We start from the raw sequence: 19,441 nt of genomic DNA on the forward strand, positions 1-19,441 counted from the left end.
ATATATATATATATATATATATATATATATATATATATATATATATATATATATATATATATATATATATATATATATATATATATATATATATATTTCTTACATTACTTAATATAAATAAAAAAAATGTGAATGTAAAAAATCAAAATATAATTGAAAACAGTAAAAGAAAAGAAATATCTATCAATAAATAGCGTGGCATGTTCTGATTGGCTTCAAGTTGATAAAAGTCGTGGCCAGTTGTGTACCGAAAAGTTCCATTGTCTTTTCCCCTTTAGGAAAATTAAAAAATGAAAGAAATAAATAAAGTTGATAAACCGTAATTGTCGCTTTTTTTTCCCATAACGCGTAGGAATCAATCTTTAGTACAAGCCACAAGCCAAGGCCAATCATGGAAATCAATCAAATTACTCGATATAAATTCATAAACTATGCAGAAAATACTTGATCTCCGACTACACAAGAAAATTGTTGACAAAGCTCCAAAATAACATTTTCTTTTGATCCAATTTTTTTTTTCTTTATCACCGAAGAAAGACAACAATTTCAGGATATCAAACATTTTCGAGAATTTCTCTTAGATTCGAACCCATACCAGATGATATTTTCTGTTTCCTACCCACACCAATCCATATCCTTGCTTTTTGATCAAAACCTAAATTAGGTTGATAAGTTTTTCAGATCATAACATAACCAGGTTTCTACTTTAACTTAACAAAACTCTCTAAAACTCTCTAATGCTCACTGGTTAAAAAGGTTTAATATTTTTTGTCATGATTCAGCTTCTTACCGTTACATTTATTGAATCATATGAATTCAACAAACTAGTGTACCTGTCCTCCTTTGATTCAATATTATTTCACACTTAACAATGAAAAAAATGAAGTAAAAAAATGAAATAGAGTAGATAGATAAACATGGGGGAGAGAGAGAGAGAGAGAGAGAGAGAGAGAGAGGTGACAGTTGTGAGGAAGGAAAGGGAAGGGACGAGGTAGTGGGGACACAGCTGCAGAGGGCCGGCAAGAACCTGACTTATTTAAACCTTCATCTACATGAAGGCGAAGGAAAGGCTCTCTCTCTCTTTTACACATTCTCCGGTAGAGCCTCTCTCTCTCTCTCTCTCTCTCTCTCTCTCTCTCTGGGGACACTGAAACCAGAGAGAGATTTGAGCTTACATACAATCCTTCATTTCCAGTTCAAAATCAGTGGTGGGGAAGGAAATACAAACACAGAGTAACTCACTCACTCACTCACTCACTCAAGGTAAACTCTCTTTCACTCTCTTTCAAGTTATAAGACACAGATCTCTCTGGACATTATCTCTCTACTGTTCCAAAACCCTTCATTCTATTTCTTCTACAACAGATCTCACCATTAGATTCTGATGTGTCTTCAATTTTTACCTTTTTTTTTTTTTAAAAAAAAACTCACTTCTGGGTGTTTTTCTTTGTTAACATTATCCATTGATGTTGGGGAAGTTACAGATTCTTCTGGGTTTGCTCTGTTTCAGCTAATACTTGGCTGATTTGCTTCATATTCTGAGAAATTCTAGTTCTTTCCAGAAAAAAAAAAAAAAAAAAAAAAATCTTCTTGACATTGGTGAATCAAAGGGAAGCATCTAATTAGCAAAACGGTGGTCGTTGGGTTTCATTTGGTTTTCCATTTTTCCCGTTTTTCTTAGATTCAAGGGATGGGTTTTCCTTTGACTAGGTGTGTGTGTGTGTGTGTTTGGTGGCCCAACACCATGTGTGAAAATTCCAATCTGGAAAGTAGAAATTGTCGGCTGTCGTTGTCGGATGATAATTTTACAGCTGCGTTTCACATACTTCATGTTCATCATTTCACAATTTGATCTCCATATCTTTTGAATTCTTAATTTTTTTTTTCTTTCTCAAATCTGAAGGTTTTATTTCAACCTCAAATTAACTGGATCTGTTGTTTTCTCCATCTTTCCAGATTGTAACTTGTAGGGTAGCTTTTGCTTTCTGTTGAGTTTGTTTGTAGATTCAAAGGATTTGTTCTATAGGCTTTCGTTTATTAGGTTCATCTAGTAGCTTGGAAGTAGAAAATTTTGTTCAAGAAACTGTTAAAAACATTTCAACCTAATCAATTAATGCAAACATTCATATAACTGTGGCCCCTTGGATGTTTTTTTTTTGCAGATTGTTGATAGGGAATCATGAAGTATAAAGATGGGAAGCCAGGATATAACCCAGATAAGAATGCAAGAGTTCTCCCTATGACAATTCTGTTGTTTGTGTTATGTGGGTTCTCATTCTATCTGGGTGGAATCTTTTGTTCTGAGAAAGAGGTAGTCAATGTCAAAACATCCATGGACGTCGGAGACTCGGTTGCATCACCGAGGGATACAGCCATTTCCCCGCTCCAACTTAAACCTGTTACCTTCCAGGCCTGCAGCAGTGATTACCAAGATTACACTCCTTGCACAGATCCAAGGGTATTTTCCATGACTTTCATATCTAAAAGAGTATATCAACCATGTCTAATTTTCACTTGTGAGTGCAGAAATGGAAGAAATATGGTTTGCATCGTCTTACTTTCATGGAACGACATTGCCCGCCTGTGTTCGAAAGAAAGGAATGCTTAATTCCACCACCAGATGGGTATAAACCACCAGTTAGATGGCCAAAAAGCAAAGATGAGTGCTGGTACAGGTAATAATATGTTTCAAACTTCCATATATAGGTTTCAAATTTCCATCTCTTCCAAGTTTCACTAACTTTATGTTGGCTGGAGTTTAGGAACGTGCCATATGATTGGATCAATAAACAGAAGTCTAATCAAAATTGGCTGAGGAAAGAAGGTGAAAAGTTCCACTTTCCTGGTGGGGGAACTATGTTTCCTCATGGTGTTAGCGCGTATGTCGATCTGATGACAGATCTTATCCCGGAAATGAAGGATGGAACGGTTCGAACAGCCATTGATACTGGGTGTGGGGTGAGTACTTTCTACAACTAACTATGTTATATATATCAATGAGGAATGAAAAAGTTCTGATCAGCTTGATGAATAACATTCTAGGTTGCAAGCTGGGGAGGAGATTTGTTAGACCGTGGAATTTTAACAGTTTCTCTTGCACCAAGAGATAACCATGAAGCTCAAGTCCAATTTGCATTGGAACGTGGAATTCCAGCGATTCTTGGCATCATTTCGACACAACGACTACCTTTCCCATCGAGCTCCTTTGATATGGCTCATTGCTCAAGATGCCTTATCCCATGGACTGAATTTGGTAAATATCTATTTTACCACTAAACTACATTGAGTTATTGAGTTGGCTAAAATTTCTGATTAACATTCTTGGTTTTTAGGTGGAATATACTTGCTAGAAATCAATCGAATCCTTCGTCCTGGAGGATTCTGGGTTCTATCTGGGCCCCCTGTCAACTACGAAAACCGTTGGCGAGGATGGAATACGACAGTGGAAGAACAAAGATCAGACTATGAAAAATTACAGGAACTCCTAACTTCAATGTGCTTCACCCTTTACAACAAAAAGGATGATATTGCTGTTTGGCAGAAATCTTCTGATCCTAATTGCTTTAGCAAGATAGCAGCTGATGCTTTCCCTCCTAAGTGTGATGACAGCCTTGAACCAGATTCAGCATGGTACAGTCCATTGCGCACTTGTGTCGTTGCTCCCAACCCGAAACTGAAGAGGACAAGTTTGATGGCTGTCCCTAAATGGCCAGATCGTTTGCACACCTCACCGGAACGTGTTTCAGATGTTTATGGTGGAAGTTCTGGCACTTTCAAGCATGATGACAGTAAATGGAAGGTCCGAGCAAAACATTACAAGAAATTGCTTCCTGCAATTGGGACTGATAAGATCAGGAATGTTATGGATATGAATACAGTTTATGGAGGTTTTGCTGCAGCCATTATTGATGATCCCTTGTGGGTTATGAATGTGGTTTCTTCCTACGCTGCTAATACTCTTCCTGTGGTCTATGATCGTGGCCTTATTGGAACTTACCATGACTGGTAAAATAAATGAACTGTTCCTTCTTTTCCTTCATTACTTTTCGGTTGGTCTTCAATACTCACAGATGAAAAACTTATGGTTAACTAGCAATGGCTAATTTGGCAGGTGTGAAGCATTTTCAACGTATCCTAGAACGTATGATTTGCTCCATCTTGATGGTCTTTTTGCTGCAGAAAGCCATAGGTAAAAAGATAATGCAGTTTGAAAGTCTTTTTTTGGTAAAAGGATGATTGGGAAGGTAGTATGAGTTTCTCACTAATATTGCATTCCTTGCAGATGTGAGATGAAGTATGTGCTTTTGGAGATGGATCGAATCCTTCGTCCTAACGGGTATGCGATAATCCGAGAGTCAAGCTACTATGTAGATGCAGTAGCCTCAATAGCCAAACAGATGAGATGGGGATGTCGTAAAGAAGAAACTGAATACAGTACTGAAAAGGAGAAGGTATTGATTTGTCAGAAGAAACTTTGGTATTCTTCTGGTGGGAAATCAAGATGACAGACGGAGAAACAGAAGCTGGGCCAAATCCAGGTACTTATACTTTCAGAATAAAAGAGAAGCAAGTAATAGAAGCACAAAGAGATTAAGAAGCAAGTAATAGAAGGACAAAGAGATTAGTTTATTTATACTTGGGAGGAAACTGTGATACTTCTCCTCGAAGAATCGGGTGTCAAATAATGTGGTTATTATTTATTTTTACAGGGCCTCTTTCATATAGATATATTCTTTTGTAAGGGAGCAAATTGTATGTCAATTTTCAACTTTTCTTCTGTATCTTTTTATGTTCAATACTACATTTGTCGTCTGCATTGAAGTTATTGATGGGTTGTTGAGATATTAAAATATGGGCTAGAAAGGTTCAAGCCACAAGTCCCATTCTTGTGATCTGTCCTTTGATTTTTGTTTTGTTTTTTATTTTGTCCCCCTGAAGAGCAACAAAGAACAAAACAGATTCAATACGAACCTAAAAATTTCAAACCTAACCAACAAAATAAATCTAAGATAGTAGGATCATCAATTATCAATTTTCATTTAGTGCATGTTCTTATTTTGTGATGTTACGGTTCAAAACATGATGTACTTATGTAAAGATTAATACCAGTTGATAGTGAGGTTAGGTGGACGGGATCCCAAAACGGCTACGAAGAGCATCAATTGATCTCTCAAAGGACTGCGAAAGCTCGGTCATGGATGTTTTGCAAGCTGCTAATGAGAAAGTGTTACAATCAAGGTTTCATATTTCATATAACAGTTTCAAAACTGAATAATGAAAATATGTAAATCACAACTTAGTGTCATTATGGATCTATGATTATTAAATTGAAAGCATTCTTTAAATATGTTGGTTAGTGCTTATGAATATTCTAGGAAAGGATTGCTTAAAAAAATTTGATTTTTTTTTTTCCATTGTTCCAACTTTCAGATCTAAGTAGTAGTTGACAAGTGTTCTTAAATATAAAACAATATGTATCGTTTCATGTAAATATTCTAAAATAAACTCTCAAACTGTACTAAAGAAAAGGTTGTCCTGGTAACAAAGCAAACATCGAATCATAAAAAGCCACCCCGAACCGTAAAATTTGCAAATTTCAGAAGAACATCTATATTGATTGATATTATCTTGGAGTGATTCGTAGTTAAAAATTATCATTGCAAGATTGACATACCTCGAGATGCACTCTCGTGTTCATGTGCCAAGAACTCTTCATAAGATGCCTAATAGTAGACAATGAAACAGAGTAAGCTTTTTGGCACAAAAAATAATGATCATGGAAACATTTTTGCAAGTTGTATTTTTCATTAACACACCTTCATTGCTTCCTGACTTTCATAAATTCTTTGAGACATCTTCTTATACTCCTTCTCTGCTTCATCCATCATTTTCTGGCATGCTTGGCTTTGAATCTGTTAAATTAATCGACATGACAATCCAAGATCACTCTTCCCGTTACAAATCGAGAATCATAAAGGAATCAGTAAAATGCTTCTGACCAAAAATTTTCAGTAATAGCGATTAAGCACATAAATCTTATATCCTAGCTCGTCTCAACAAAGTTAATCAGTACACATAGAGATCTATAATACTTTTATTGAAGATCGAACGGAACTCTCTATGTCGACCTACTTAATATCGATAATTTAAGCTTTTAGTGTTCCACGTGTGTGCTCTGAATTTCAGTAAAATCATACAAATTATCTGTTCAATTGACACATCTTCGAGGCCGAAATTTCACTAGTGCAGACTTTTAGTTTTTCATTTGAACTTTCAGTTTTCAACTATACTCGTGCATAAAAGCTTAAAAACATGGTAAAGAACGCACTAAAGAGATCTTGGTTTATACAACAGCAGTGTAGCGTGTTTAGTACGAAAACAGAGAACTATAGTGTTCTCTCCTGTCTTCAACTTTCACAACTTCCCGATGGAACATTCGGTGTCGAAACGGTGTATGCAAATTTCCAGTAATTTTTAAATTAATTGCAGAAGGATTTAACTAAAACAACTGCCTCTGATCTAGATCATGTTCTTGGAACGCAGAAAAATTTTGAGTTATGGATACTAGTAAACGGAAATCGCAGAGAAAAAGAAAAGGAGAAAAAAAAAAAAAAGTAGATGCAGAAGCACGCATTTATCGTCAAAATCATAAAAAAGAGAGATGGATACCTTAAATCGCTTTTCGAGGCGGGAGGTTGAGGATTCATGATCTTTGATTATTTGCGAGTGAGAATGATCAATGTGGCGCTTGAGATCGAGGAGTTGTGAAGCCGCAAAATCCTTGAGATCAGATATAGTGCTCAGACTCGAAGCATTTCGAGAAGGCGACTTGAAGAGACCAGCGGGAGCTCTGTTCTTCACAATGTTGGTGTTCTCTGGTGAAGAAAACTTATTTCCATTGCTGTTAATTTTTCTGTTGAAGATCGCTGACTTTGGAGAATCGGTGGCCGGAGGTGGCGTTGACGGTGGCGTTTCCAGAAGCTCCGCTGCTGAAGACCGGCGAGTTCGACTCCTCTTCTTCCCCATCTTTTTCGCTTAAAATCGTTAATGGCTAATTTTACGGGAATATTTGTGCCCAAATCGTTGCATCTCCCTCCTTTTCTTTATTTATTAATTTATTATTTTTAGTACCGTTTTCTTTACTATTATTTTTTTTCTTCAAATTACTAATGTATAATGACTAGATATTATGTATTAATATTGGTAACACTTGAAGTTAAACATGTTATTTCTCGAGCATCAAATTGTATATTATAGAGTTCGAGTCATCAAAACCTAAATATTTTTCCATTACTCGTGTGGGGTCAAGTAAGACATGTCTTCAGTTCCATGACTAGCACTTTTGCTCGTGATCGTCTCACGCATACTAGACACATCACTAGTATCCAAATTTGTGGTCGTATCATGCACATAAGACACGTCATTAGTATCTTGAACGGTAGTCATACTAGGCTTGCTGACATGATTACTACACTCATCAATAGTCATATTCAAATCACATGTCATGGTATCTTGATGAATGATCATTTGAGACAAGGTGCCTCGATCAAAGCTAAGGTCATGCATGGTGTTCGGATCAAACCTCAAGCTAGACATAGTGTCTTGATCAAATATCGAGCTAGACATGGTGTTTGAAGTCCGGACATGTTAGGTGCATTATCTTGAGTTACTGTTTCACATATTTTGGTCCTAATACCTAGCCATGAGTTCCATAGCCTTCTTGAGTTGACTAGGTATCTTGTAGTGACGGATAGGGTGCAACCTCTATTCGTGCCCTAACCAACCGAGTTTAGGGTCTATTGTTAGACATGCGTTAGTTGTCACCCATAGAGGATCTCAAGAGATATAGAAGGTATATTACTGAAGTACTATCAGTGGTGCCTAATGGGGTAGTGACAGGTAGTTTTTATTGCTTGAGCGGGCGTAGTGACATGTCCTTTTGTTATAATAGTCTAAAAAGGCAAAGTAATAAAAAGTCAGTTTAAGACAGGTAGTTTTACTGTTTTAACCCGATGAGGGTACATGGGTAGAAAGTTTACTATTCTAGTCGAAAAAGATATAGTGACAGGTAGTTTACTGATTTTAGAAACAAGTAGATGTTGCTCGGTATTAGGGAGAATCTTCTGATTAGAGCTCAATAGATAGATGTGTATGAAGTACGATCACCGTTTAGAGAAAAAAAGGTTCATTTAGACTTATAAATATTACCCTAAAGCTTTCATGGGTCTCAGCACTTGAGGCGCACTTTATGTAAGACGGCCAAGGTTTCATAATTGATACAAAATACGAAAAGTATGAGACAATATCTAACGATTATATTAACCGATTTTATTTAAAACTAAAAATAAATGTATTTTTTATAACCATTTTGAAAGTTTACAATTTTAAATTATATTTTTTTATCTAACACATTTTTATTAATATAACCTAATTTGTTGGTTAATTTTAACCATTAATAAAAACGTCAATACAAAATATTCTTTTTAATATTTTATAATAATAATTATTTTTTAAATTTTAAAATATTTTAATCAAATTTCTATTACAAAATATAAAAAAAATCTCAGAATATTCTTTTTGATATTTTTACAATTATTATTATTTTATGTTTTAAAATATTTTAATCAAATTTCTATTAGATAAAATAACCACAAAATATTCTTTTTGATATTTTACGATTACAATCAAATAACTACCACATATTTTTTTTTTTGATATTTTATAATTATTATTTTATGTTTTAAAATATTTTAATTATTACAATCAAATTGTGATATTTTACTATTATATTTTTAGGTTTTAAAATATTTTAATAGATTTTTATTACAATCAAATAACTATATATATATATATATTTGTTATTTTGCAATTATCTTTTTACTTTTTAAAATATTTTATATTTCTATTATATTCAAATAACCATAATTTTTTTTTTATATATATATTACAATTATCTTTTTTACGTTTTAAAATATTTTAATCAGAATTTTATTCCTATAAAATAACTACATACAAACCTATAAAAGCTCGTTCCAAGAATATCAAGAAATACATTTACGAGAAATACATTCACAGAGTGTTTCTCAAATACTAATGGATTCTCATGATTGCCCTCTCTTGCCCGTGGGAGTGAGATTCAAGCCTACTGATCCGCAACTTCTTCAATATCTACACTGGAAAATTCATGGCCAACCATATTTCAAACGTGCAGTCTTGGACTGTGATCTTTATGGAGAAATGGAGCCATGGGAAATCTGGCTACGGTTCGGAGGCATCGACGGCGAACATCTCTATTTCTTCACCAAACTCAAGAGGTTCACCAATAACTCTGGACGTTTGTCGGCGCATATCAACCGCAAGGTTGGCTTGGCCAACGGTACATGGAGTGGCGAGAACTCGGGCAGTCCAATTTTTGCTACCAAAACCGATAATACAATAATCGGCTATTGCAAACGCTTTAGGTTCGTTTTGTCATTTTGATTTCAATTTTTGATAGATTCTTTAACCTTATGTTTGTGTCCTTTGAACATTTTAGGTACGAGAATGTCCAATTGCCCGAGCGTCATGGCGAATGGATTATGCATGAATATAGCTTGCATCAAGATTCGATATAACAAGCTGTAGATTCAGATTATGTTTTATGCCGATTCAAAAAGAATGAAAGACTTAAAAGAAAATTACAAAAAGATCTCGAGGAGCAGCAACATAGCAAGAGAAGAATGACCACCTGAATTCTTTCATAGTGGAAGTCGTGCAATAAGAGACGATCAAAGACGTGATTCTACACTACAACCGACTTTAGTAACAGTTAAGATGATCCAATCAATTTTAGAAGGTTTAATATTTGAATTTCATTAGATTTTAGTTATTTAGGTAACTTTGCACACATTCAATATTCTCTCGGGAGTGTACATGTTCCGTGTTGGGTCGAGGGATTTTTTTTTACCCAACCAGAAAATTTTCAACCCAATTCAATCCAATCCTCCATTTTCGGGTTGGGTTCGGGTTGGATTGCGTTAAAAAAAATATTTTTTTTAAAAAAGTTTTATTTATCCACAATTATGGAAGATAATTGAAAGTTCAAAAATCAATCTATAATTATTCACAAAAAAAAAAAATGGAAACGAAAATGATAACATATTAACATAGTTTAATATGGTTATAAAACTAAAAACAATTTAAATATCGACATTTGTCGAGAATTCGGTAAAGTAAGAAAAAATATAAGGATAGATCATCAAATTAAAAAACAATAAAAATGATTAATTTAAACATACTATATAGAAATATTTTTATTGAAATAGAAATAAACTTATCTATATGCGACGATGAAGTTAGAGGAACCTAAACTATATAAAAATAAAAGAAATATATAGATTTTGAAAAACTGATCCAAATTAAATAATAACAAAAATGAGATGCATTTGATAGGACGGAGAAATTGACAAACCTACCATTGCAGTTAACTTCTTAATATATTATATATATTTTTATTTGGCTCGAGTCAACCCGAGGGTTTTATCCCATGAACTCGAAACTGAACCGAGTCAGTTCTTCTTAATATATTTTATATATTTTTATTTAGCTCGGGTCAACCCGAGAGTTTAATCCCTGAACCTGAAACTGAACCGAGTCAATTCGGGTTAAATAAAAATGAACCCAACCCAACTCTAAATTGAGTTGGGTCGGTACAGATTGTCAAGTTGAATGCACCCTAATCTCCTACGACATGGTCACCTTACTTACTCCTTGCTTCTAAGAGTGAAGACTATCCTCACGTAACGTCTCATGCCCAGGAATTAGAGCAGGATTCGAAATCCGAATTCGACACCAAATAACCTTGACATTCCATTGCATCTCCTACGACATAGTCACGTTACTTACTCCTTACTTTTAAAAGTGAAGACTATCCCCACGTGACGCCCCCATGCCCAAGAAATGGAGCAGGATTCGAAATCCGAATTCGGCACCTGATAGTCTCAAGATTCCACTGCATCTCATATTAAAAAAAAAAAATGCACAAGTTCATTGTCAAAATTATAAATTGAAATCTTGATCGATGGTCATGTTAGACATAATGTCTTGTCCGATGGTCGATCGAGGCGCCGTTATTCTTTTCTTGCTATGTTGCTGCAGCTCAAGATTTTTAGGTAATTTTCTTTTAAGTCTTCCATGCTTGCTAAGTCGACATAAAACGTAATCCGAGTCTACAACTTGGTGTATCGAATCTTGGTGCAAGCTATACTCATGCATAAACCATTCGCCATGATGTTGGGGCAATTGGATATTCTCGTACCTAAAGTGTTCCAAGAACACGGTTAAAGATTCTAATGAAAATTGAAATCAAAACAATAGAACGAACCTGAAGCACTTGCAATAGCCGATTATTTGTTTATCGGTTTTGGTAGCAAAAATTGGACTGCCCGAGTTCTCGCCACTCCATGTACCGTTGGCCAAGCCAACCTTGCGGTTGATATGCGCCGACAAACGTCCAGAGTTATTGGTGGACCTCTTGAGTTTGGTGAAGAAATAGAGATGTTCGCCGGCGATGCCTCCGAACCGTAGCCAGATTTCCCATGGCTCCATTTCTCCATAAAGATCACCGTCCAAGACTGCACCTTTGAAATACGGGAGGCCGTGAATCTTGAAGTTTAGATACCGAAGAAGCTGCGGATCAGTGGGTCTAAATCTCACGCCCACCGGCAGAAGAGAGTGATTCCGAGAATCCATTAAAATTTGAGAAAGATTGGATGAATGCGTTTCTTGACTTTCCTCCAATTCTGGGCCACTATTATAATTAAGCAAACCTTTTGGCCCTCCTTCCGCAATTTAATAAAATATGGGTGCGCTTTCATAATTTGAGGAATTTTAAGACAATAAATAAAATATTTAAAGAAAAAAGAGTGTGAACGGTTGGACTATTATCACTTGACGAGCATGACGAGTAGGTTGTATGCGTTTATTATGCATGATTTGAGGTTTGGATAGCGCTCGTTATTGCCCATTTATGAGTTGCACTATTCCATAGAATGCTAGGTGTGGTATCCATAGACTATGAGTTACTGTTTCACACGTATTTTGGTCTTAATACCTAGTCATGAGTTTCACAGCCTTCTTGAGTTGACCAGGATAGGGCGCAATCTCTATTCGTGCACTAACCAACCGGGTTTAGGGTCTATTGTTAGATATGTCATAGTTGTCACTCAAAGAGGATTTCAAGAGTCATAGAGGGTACACTACTAAAGTACTATCGGTGGTGCCTAGTGGGGTAGTGACGGGTAGTTTTACGGTTATAGCTTGAGTGGCATAGTGACATGTAGTTTATTGTAGTTACTCTAAGATGGGTAGTTTTACTGATTTAACCCGATAAGGGTACATGAGAAGATAGTTTACTATTATTATAGTATGGAAAGATAAAGTGACAGGTAGTTTATTGATCTTATAAGCACGTACATGTTGCTAGGTACCATTTGGGAGAATCCACTTATTAGAGCTCAGTAAGTAGATATGTATGGAGTACGATCACCATTTAAAGCAAAAAGAACTCCTCTAGACTTATGAGTATTATCCTATGGCCTTTCCATGGGTCTCGACACTCGAGGCGCACTTTATGCAAGATTGACGAATGAACTAGACATACGTGGAACCTAAAGCCAAGAGAAAACAAAAAAAAAATCTCTAAATCTTGAACATTAAGCTTTGGCACATAAGGAACTCAAGAAGTTTTTTAAGGCAAAGAAGGATCCTCTGTAACGACCCAAAATTTTCTAGTTGATTTAAAGTCGCTACGGTATACATATCATAAACATTGAATTCAGAAATACTCTATTTAAATTCCATAAAACATGACTTTTATCTTAAAACACAGTCATGGAGTTAACGTGTTTCGAAAACATCTTTAAAACTACACAACAAAAGACTGAATAAAATAAGTAAACGTTTAAATTAAAAACATCTCATTCTAGTCCAAGTATAAGAAAATAAATATCACTACCCTATGCATGTGTTATGGTCTCGAGTTGTGATGTCGTCGTCAGTCGTACATGAATGTTTTGCCTTAACCTGAAAAATGTAGTAGCATATAACTTGAGTATTTAAAGAAATACTGAGTAAGTGACCTCACTATTTGGATTTCTATTATTATTAAAATATTTTTAGGTTTTTATTACAATCAAATAACAATATATATATATATATATATATATATATATATATATATATATATATATATATATATATTTGTTATTTTGCAATTATCTTTTTACTTTTTAAAATATTTTATATTTCTATTATATTCAAATAACCATAATTTTTTTTTTATATATATTACAATTATCTTTTTTTAGGTTTTAAAATATTTTAATGGAATTTTTATTACCATCAAATAACCACGTACAAACCTATAAAAACTCATTCGAAGAATATCAAGAAATACATTCACCCGAAATACATTCACAGAGTCTTTCTCAAATACTAATGGATTCTCATGATTGCCCTCTCTTGCCCGTGGGAGTGAGATTCAAGCCTACTGATCCGCAACTTCTTCAATATCTACACTGGAAAATTCATGGCTAACCATATTTCAAACGTGCAGTCTTGGACTGTGATCTTTATGGAGAAATGGAGCCATGGGAAATCTGGCTACGGTTCGGAGGCATCGACGGCGAATATCTCTATTTCTTCACAAAACTCAAGAGGTCCACCAATAACTCTGGACGTTTGTCGGCGCATATCAACCGCAAGGTTGGCTTGGCCAACGGTACATGGAGTGGCGAGAACTCGGGCAGTCCAATTTTTGCTACCAAAACCGATAATACAATAATCGGCTATTGCAAACGCTTTAGGTTCGTTTTGTCATTTTGATTTCAATTTTTGATAGATTCTTTAACCTTATGTTCGTGTCCTTTGAACATTTTAGGTACGAGAATGTCCAATTGCCCGAGCGTCATGGCGAATGGATTATGCATGAATATAGCTTGCATCAAGATTCGATACAACAAGCTGTAGATTCAGATTATGTTTTATGCCGATTCAAAAAGAATGAAAGACTTAAAAGAAAATTACAAAAAGATCTCGAGGAGCAGCAACATAGCAAGAGAAGAATGACCACCTGAATTCTTTCATAGTGGAAGTCGTGCAATAAGAGACTATCAAAGACGTGATTCTACACTACAACGAACACTTCAGATGATCCAACCGATTTTAGAATATTAAATATTTGAATTTTTATTAGATTTTAGTTATTTATGTAATATTTGATAATATATTGTTTCAATTTTAATAAATTTACGCGTAAATTTAGGCGTATTCCACGTATTATCATATTGAATAACTATTTTTTTAAAATTTTTTTTTAGGGAATTACATTTTATATATTAAAAAAATAAAAAAATATTTTCCATTAGTCCAACTCTGTCGTGGAAATCAACCCAAGAAAGGATGGAACTAACAAGATAAAAGTAAAGAAAACTAGTGATTCGAATCACTCACAAGAGATTTGATCAATACCACTTGAATGACTCGTTCTAAACACAAGAACTTGCAAATAAAAACTTAGCTCTCAAAGCTAAAATATAAATTCTATTCTTAATTCCAAAATCTGATGTCTAATAAAAGAAAAGAAGACTTTTATATAACATTTGCAGCCTTAACTTATGTGATACATAACTCTAAAATTAAATGGGGTAGTAAATGAGAAATACCCATAACATCCATATTAAAATGGCTAATTAATGGTGGAATACGGTAACCTAGGTGAATTACAATATAACCTTAACTCCTATATTTAAAACTAGTTTAAATATAATAAACAAATAGTTTATTAGTCATCATTGGACTAGTTTCATAAATTCAGCGGAGTTCATTAAATGTAATTTAAACTGCATTTAATTCATCTTTTCTTGAAACTCAAGTTTGCACAACATATAGGGGAGGTCTCTAATGTTTTCTAGAATTTCCATGGGATGAGCTCACCATAGCTTGAATATAACTATATAAAGTTTGTTGTAGCTTTTTGGCTCTCGTCCAATTAGACTTTGAGGTATGAAATTTCTTGGTCGTGGTTCATATCAAACTCGAGTAAAAAAAAAAAAAAAAGTCTCATTTATTTATTTATATTTTTTTAATTTAAACTTTTCATTATTTTTTTCCACTTTTCAGTTGGATTTTGGAAATAAAAATTAAAATATTAAAAAAAATAAAAAATTAAAGTCCTAACCTATTCATAGAATTAACATTATTATTATTATTTTGAACTCTAAAGATATTTTTAAAATTTAAAGAATTTTTGAAATTTTAAAAATATATATTTTTTAAATGGAGGGTAAAATTGGTATTTTAATTAATTTGAAATAAAAATTAAGAGAAAAAAAATAAAAGAAAAATAGTGGAATCACAGTAAAAGGTGGAAACAATTACCGGGGCCATGTTTTAGATTCTCCGAAATTAGAGGGAAAATCGTGCAAAAAGACAAAAGATAGTGTTTTTATTTTTATTTTTATTTTTTATTTTTTTATTTCCCTTTCTTCTTCAACCCAACGACACAACGCGAAGACCAGAAATCGAGCTTTTCTCTCGTGCGCTTGTTCTTCCTTCTCTGAAGCGATGAGTCTCTTCGGTCTAGGCAGGTAAGTTGAAATCATTGACGATCTTTCATGGAAAATTTCCTTACCGAAGCGATCAATTTCCTTCTCTTTCTCGTTTGTTTTCCTTCTCTCTGATGAAACGGAATTCAGATGGTTTCTTGATTTTGATTGTTTGATTACGATTTTCCGATTTTCTCTTTCAGCTTCATCAGATCTGCCGTCTTGTTTATTACATTTTGAGTATTTTTCTGATGCGATTTGAGTATCTTGATTTTTAGTTAACGTATTCGTTCTTCATGCATGTGCAGATGCGTCTTGTGTGTGAGTTGATTTCAATTTATGTATGCTTGATTTGTATCTGATAGCCGTATCATTCGTGGTTGTCTTTGTCCTGTGAAATTCGGTTCATATCTCTTTGTGACAAGCAGCTAATTTATTTATTATTACTATTATTTGGATTGATTGTTCTGCCACAATTCCGTATCGGCGATCTGTCGGTAATTATTCATTTTCCTCTCAAATTACCCCGTGTTCATTTTTAGTGCGTGAAAAGCTGTCAGTGATTGACAATTTGCCTCTTGATTTAAGATGCAACAAATTAGTAATTCACATCAGTCCCAATTGTAAAGATGGGACGTTTTTTTGGTTAGGTAGTTGAGCGTAGTGCAGGAAGCTTTCCTTCTAGGAAGAATTAAAGAATTATTTTAGAATAAATGGTCTATTACTCAGGAGGAAGAAAGAGTTCTACCAACCGAGATTATCGAAACAGAAACATAACATAATACTCACAGTGACAATGTGAAATTCAGAGTTTTCAATTGCTTCGTGGAATGGTTCCACCAAATTTTAATGGTTGTGGCGTGTTTAATCAACAAGATCAGCATGCTAAGCATTTCGAGGAATTGTAACCAATTTCTCTGCAATTTACATTTAAGCTACATAAATATCATGGCTAAGCGTTAAAAATTTTAGGCTTTGAAGTTGTTGATAAGTTGTGGCTGGAAAGCTTTCCAAATAGTTAAGGGAATACGATAGACGTTATGTCAGAAAAATAAGATTATGATGGGATGGAGTACTTGTTATTTAGGAAGATAATCTACTTGGTTGGAAATTCGACTGAGTTGAATTTCTTTCATATAGTTTATAGATCTTAGGTATGTTAGATTTTGAGTACAAAGACTGGAATTGGGAAGAAAATAGGAGACTCTTAAATTTTTGGGCTTTTATAGAGGCTATCTCTCTGAGCTATTTCATAATTACAATTATTTCTTGGTTAGTCATTTCAATTGGAGTAGCTTCTCATAAACTTCTTTGGTCTTGAGTTGGTTGATATCATATTTACTCATCAATTTGGTACTTTTCCCCATCAACAACAAGGTCAAGTTTATTTATCGTCTTTAGAACGCGTAAATAGGAATACTTATCTGAGGGTTAGAAGGTTAGAGAGAATCTAGTTAGGATTATGATGCTTGATTTTACTTCTTAAGAAGAGTCCCAGATAACAAGAATAGTGTGAACTATTGACGGTGGCTCAGCATTACTTGGAATGCTAAATGTATGAACCTTGCACAGTCAAACCTTTGCTACAATTATTACTTTTATCTCTTTTGTTGCTCTCACTATTCTATCAATGTCATGACATCTTAATTTTGTGATTCAATGAAAGCTTGTCATTAATGTTGGTGTTTGCGTGCTATTTATGCCCCAATCTCATATGTTGTTTATAATCCATCCCAAAATTTTGTGTTGCAGCAGAAATCAAAGGACTTTTCGCCCCAAGAAGAGTGCACCATCGGGGAGTAAGGTTTGGCCTCCTTATTACTTCTGAAAAAACATTGAGTTTTTATTTTTTATAATTAATTAGTTTTTATTTATTTATTTCATTGATTATTTGAATGTAAATGATTTTAAATAAATTAACACTCGTGATTTGTTAATAAAGGGGTGACCAGGGAAGCTAGTGGTCTCCTTGAATTGCATATTGAATCCTTTCATTATTTGGGGAATCGTTATCATGCCTTCTAGCCTTTCTGGAAGGATCTTGTTTTAGGTTAAGATATTGGTCCGAAGAAAGGAAGAGATATTAAAAGGAGTGATGTTTCTCACTAGATGACAAAGTTAAGAATTTCTCATGATTCCCGAACCTTAACCATGGAGCGTGATGGAACGTGAAAATTTTTAATTCTTTCGGAACTATATCCCCTTTGAAATTTGTTTGAATTGGGTATATTTTTATGAATTTTTTTAAGGGAGACTGATATGAACTAAGACATCAATCATGCAATATAACCTTCAAGGAAAATCTAATGAAAATATTGTTCAAATTATCACAAAATGTTGCAATTCATGCCCACATTAAAGAAGAATCAAGCTTTATTCATTCTTGGGTGCCTACAAATTTTGGGTGGGTGATAATCTAGAATTATGGTGTTTTTTTTAATGTACTTAAGACTTTTATTTACTTCGAGGTTACATTTACATAGGGGCTAATTATGGTCATAAAGTATGAAGGTTACAACTCTTGAAATACCTCATGGAAGGTTAAGGGTTTTCATTTTTAGGCTATACAAACCCATGTATGTTGTATAGTAGATTTGAAAAGTGTAGTAAAAAGAGCATTTGTGCTCTCCTTTAGTTCATGGTTAAGTTTCTTTGCAATTATATGTAGTTTAGATTACATGTCTAGAATCATTCAAGCTTGACATGATCGATCTTGCTTGTGGAGTGATTCGAATCTCAAACAAGTGGTCTTACATTGAAATATTTGATCAACAAGGTAATTTAAATTTTACTTTTTTTTTTGGAGTTATCCTTATCATTCAAATCACTCCACAAGCAAGGTCGATCATGTCAAACTTTAATGATTCTAAACATGCAATGTAAACTACATAGAATTGCAGAAAAACTTAGCCCTTGTGAGGTCTTCTGAAGATATATCGTTCGTGTAATAGGCTACATGATTTAAAAGGTTGAGACCTCAACTGTAATAATAATTTTTATTTCAGAAAATTTGGTTGGAAAGGATATTAGATGTTTTCATTTGGACTTCTATAAAGCCGTCTGAACTGTGGACTAGGATACAATTTTTATGTATCAATGGGTGGTTATGCCCAATTTTAGATTACCATGGCCCCAACGCAAGAAATGTGGTTCTTTTTCATGCAAACCTGGATGGCCTTTTTGCACTCAAGTTTTTTTTCAGGAGTTTGGGCTCCGGTTAACCACCTTAGTCAACTGGCTTACTACTTTTTCTTGTAAATAAACTGAGTTAATAAATCTCGATTACCAGGGTCAAATAATTTTAATGTCGTATTTTCCAGCTCCTTGACTTTGAATTTTAGACGGATTTTCAACGAAGTAGAAATCATGGAATGGGCCTCTTTAATCCAGCTTATGCCATCTGTTCATCTTACAGATTGACAAGACCAATGGGCGTGGGCTCTTGACAGCTAAGAACCTTTTCCACAAAATATCTATAGTCACAGACTTTGTGTCTTGAAATTGTTTACTATCTAAGGAGCTTTATTAAAATATTTGGAAGTTCCCCTCCCTAAGAAGGATCAAGTTCCTTCTTTGGTAGATTATTAGCCACTCATCCTCTACAGAAACGATAGATTGCAAAAAAGATGCCCCTGATTTAATCTATATCCAAACTGGTGCTATTTTTGTAAGAAAGCTAGTGATAAACAGAGCCACTTATTTTCCACCAGTCCCGTACATAAAAAATTTGGGTGAGCTTTTCGGTGCTTTTGGATGGTGTGTTGGTCCTCCATCGTAGTCCTGCAGTTTGTTAAGGTTGCTGTTGACAAAATCTTCTTTCACATCAACAAAGGTTTTTTTTTTTTTTTTTTTTTTTT

The 19,441-nt window shown here is 34.2% G+C and overlaps 5 protein-coding genes across 7 annotated transcripts in view; 3 read left to right on the plus strand and 2 right to left on the minus strand.

The window, feature by feature from the left end:
* Nucleotides 1–1,011: 1,011 nt before the first annotated feature.
* On the plus strand, nucleotides 1,012–4,866 carry LOC111466817 (probable methyltransferase PMT21). Of its 2 annotated transcripts, none has more exons than XM_023111449.1 (8): nucleotides 1,012–1,253; nucleotides 2,161–2,458; nucleotides 2,527–2,675; nucleotides 2,763–2,958; nucleotides 3,043–3,253; nucleotides 3,333–4,005; nucleotides 4,112–4,189; nucleotides 4,283–4,866. In XM_023111449.1, exons 2-8 carry the CDS (start codon nucleotides 2,180–2,182, stop codon nucleotides 4,503–4,505), a joined length of 1,809 nt encoding a protein of 602 aa, XP_022967217.1. In that variant the 5' UTR covers nucleotides 1,012–1,253; nucleotides 2,161–2,179; the 3' UTR covers nucleotides 4,506–4,866. The 2 variants fall into 2 exon arrangements, with proteins under 2 accessions (XP_022967217.1, XP_022967215.1); XM_023111447.1 differs by having other exon boundaries at nucleotides 1,016–1,263; nucleotides 2,163–2,458.
* A 170-nt stretch (nucleotides 4,867–5,036) lies between these two features.
* Nucleotides 5,037–7,026, minus strand: LOC111467096. Its single transcript, XM_023111884.1, has 4 exons — nucleotides 6,670–7,026; nucleotides 5,817–5,912; nucleotides 5,675–5,723; nucleotides 5,037–5,210 (listed from the first exon to the last, which is right to left on the minus strand). Exons 1-4 carry the CDS (start codon nucleotides 7,024–7,026, stop codon nucleotides 5,122–5,124), a joined length of 591 nt encoding a protein of 196 aa, XP_022967652.1. The 3' UTR covers nucleotides 5,037–5,121.
* A 2,067-nt stretch (nucleotides 7,027–9,093) lies between these two features.
* On the plus strand, nucleotides 9,094–9,614 carry LOC111467098 (NAC domain-containing protein 18-like). The gene is made up of 2 exons (XM_023111885.1): nucleotides 9,094–9,461; nucleotides 9,536–9,614. The coding sequence occupies exons 1-2, from the start codon at nucleotides 9,094–9,096 to the stop codon at nucleotides 9,612–9,614; spliced, it is 447 nt and encodes a 148-aa protein (XP_022967653.1).
* A 1,423-nt stretch (nucleotides 9,615–11,037) lies between these two features.
* LOC111467099 (NAC transcription factor 25-like) lies at nucleotides 11,038–11,730 on the minus strand. Its single transcript, XM_023111886.1, has 2 exons — nucleotides 11,363–11,730; nucleotides 11,038–11,296 (listed from the first exon to the last, which is right to left on the minus strand). Exons 1-2 carry the CDS (start codon nucleotides 11,728–11,730, stop codon nucleotides 11,038–11,040), a joined length of 627 nt encoding a protein of 208 aa, XP_022967654.1.
* Nucleotides 11,731–15,490: 3,760 nt separating this feature from the next.
* Nucleotides 15,491–19,441, plus strand: part of LOC111466885 (MOB kinase activator-like 1A) — a 7,725-nt gene continuing 3,774 nt past the window's right edge. The window contains exons 1-2 of one of the 2 annotated variants that reach the window (XM_023111563.1): nucleotides 15,491–15,626; nucleotides 17,340–17,388. In XM_023111563.1, the coding sequence (XP_022967331.1) occupies nucleotides 15,604–15,626; nucleotides 17,340–17,388 (72 nt within the window). In that variant the 5' untranslated portion in view covers nucleotides 15,491–15,603. Of the gene's footprint in view, nucleotides 15,627–17,336; nucleotides 17,389–19,441 lie in introns of both variants that reach the window. The other variant, XM_023111562.1, reaches the window with a different exon arrangement.

The sequence above is a fragment of the Cucurbita maxima genome, unplaced genomic scaffold, assembly GCF_002738345.1.
Source record: "Cucurbita maxima cultivar Rimu unplaced genomic scaffold, Cmax_1.0 Cma_Scf00032, whole genome shotgun sequence".
NCBI lineage: Eukaryota > Viridiplantae > Streptophyta > Magnoliopsida > Cucurbitales > Cucurbitaceae > Cucurbita > Cucurbita maxima.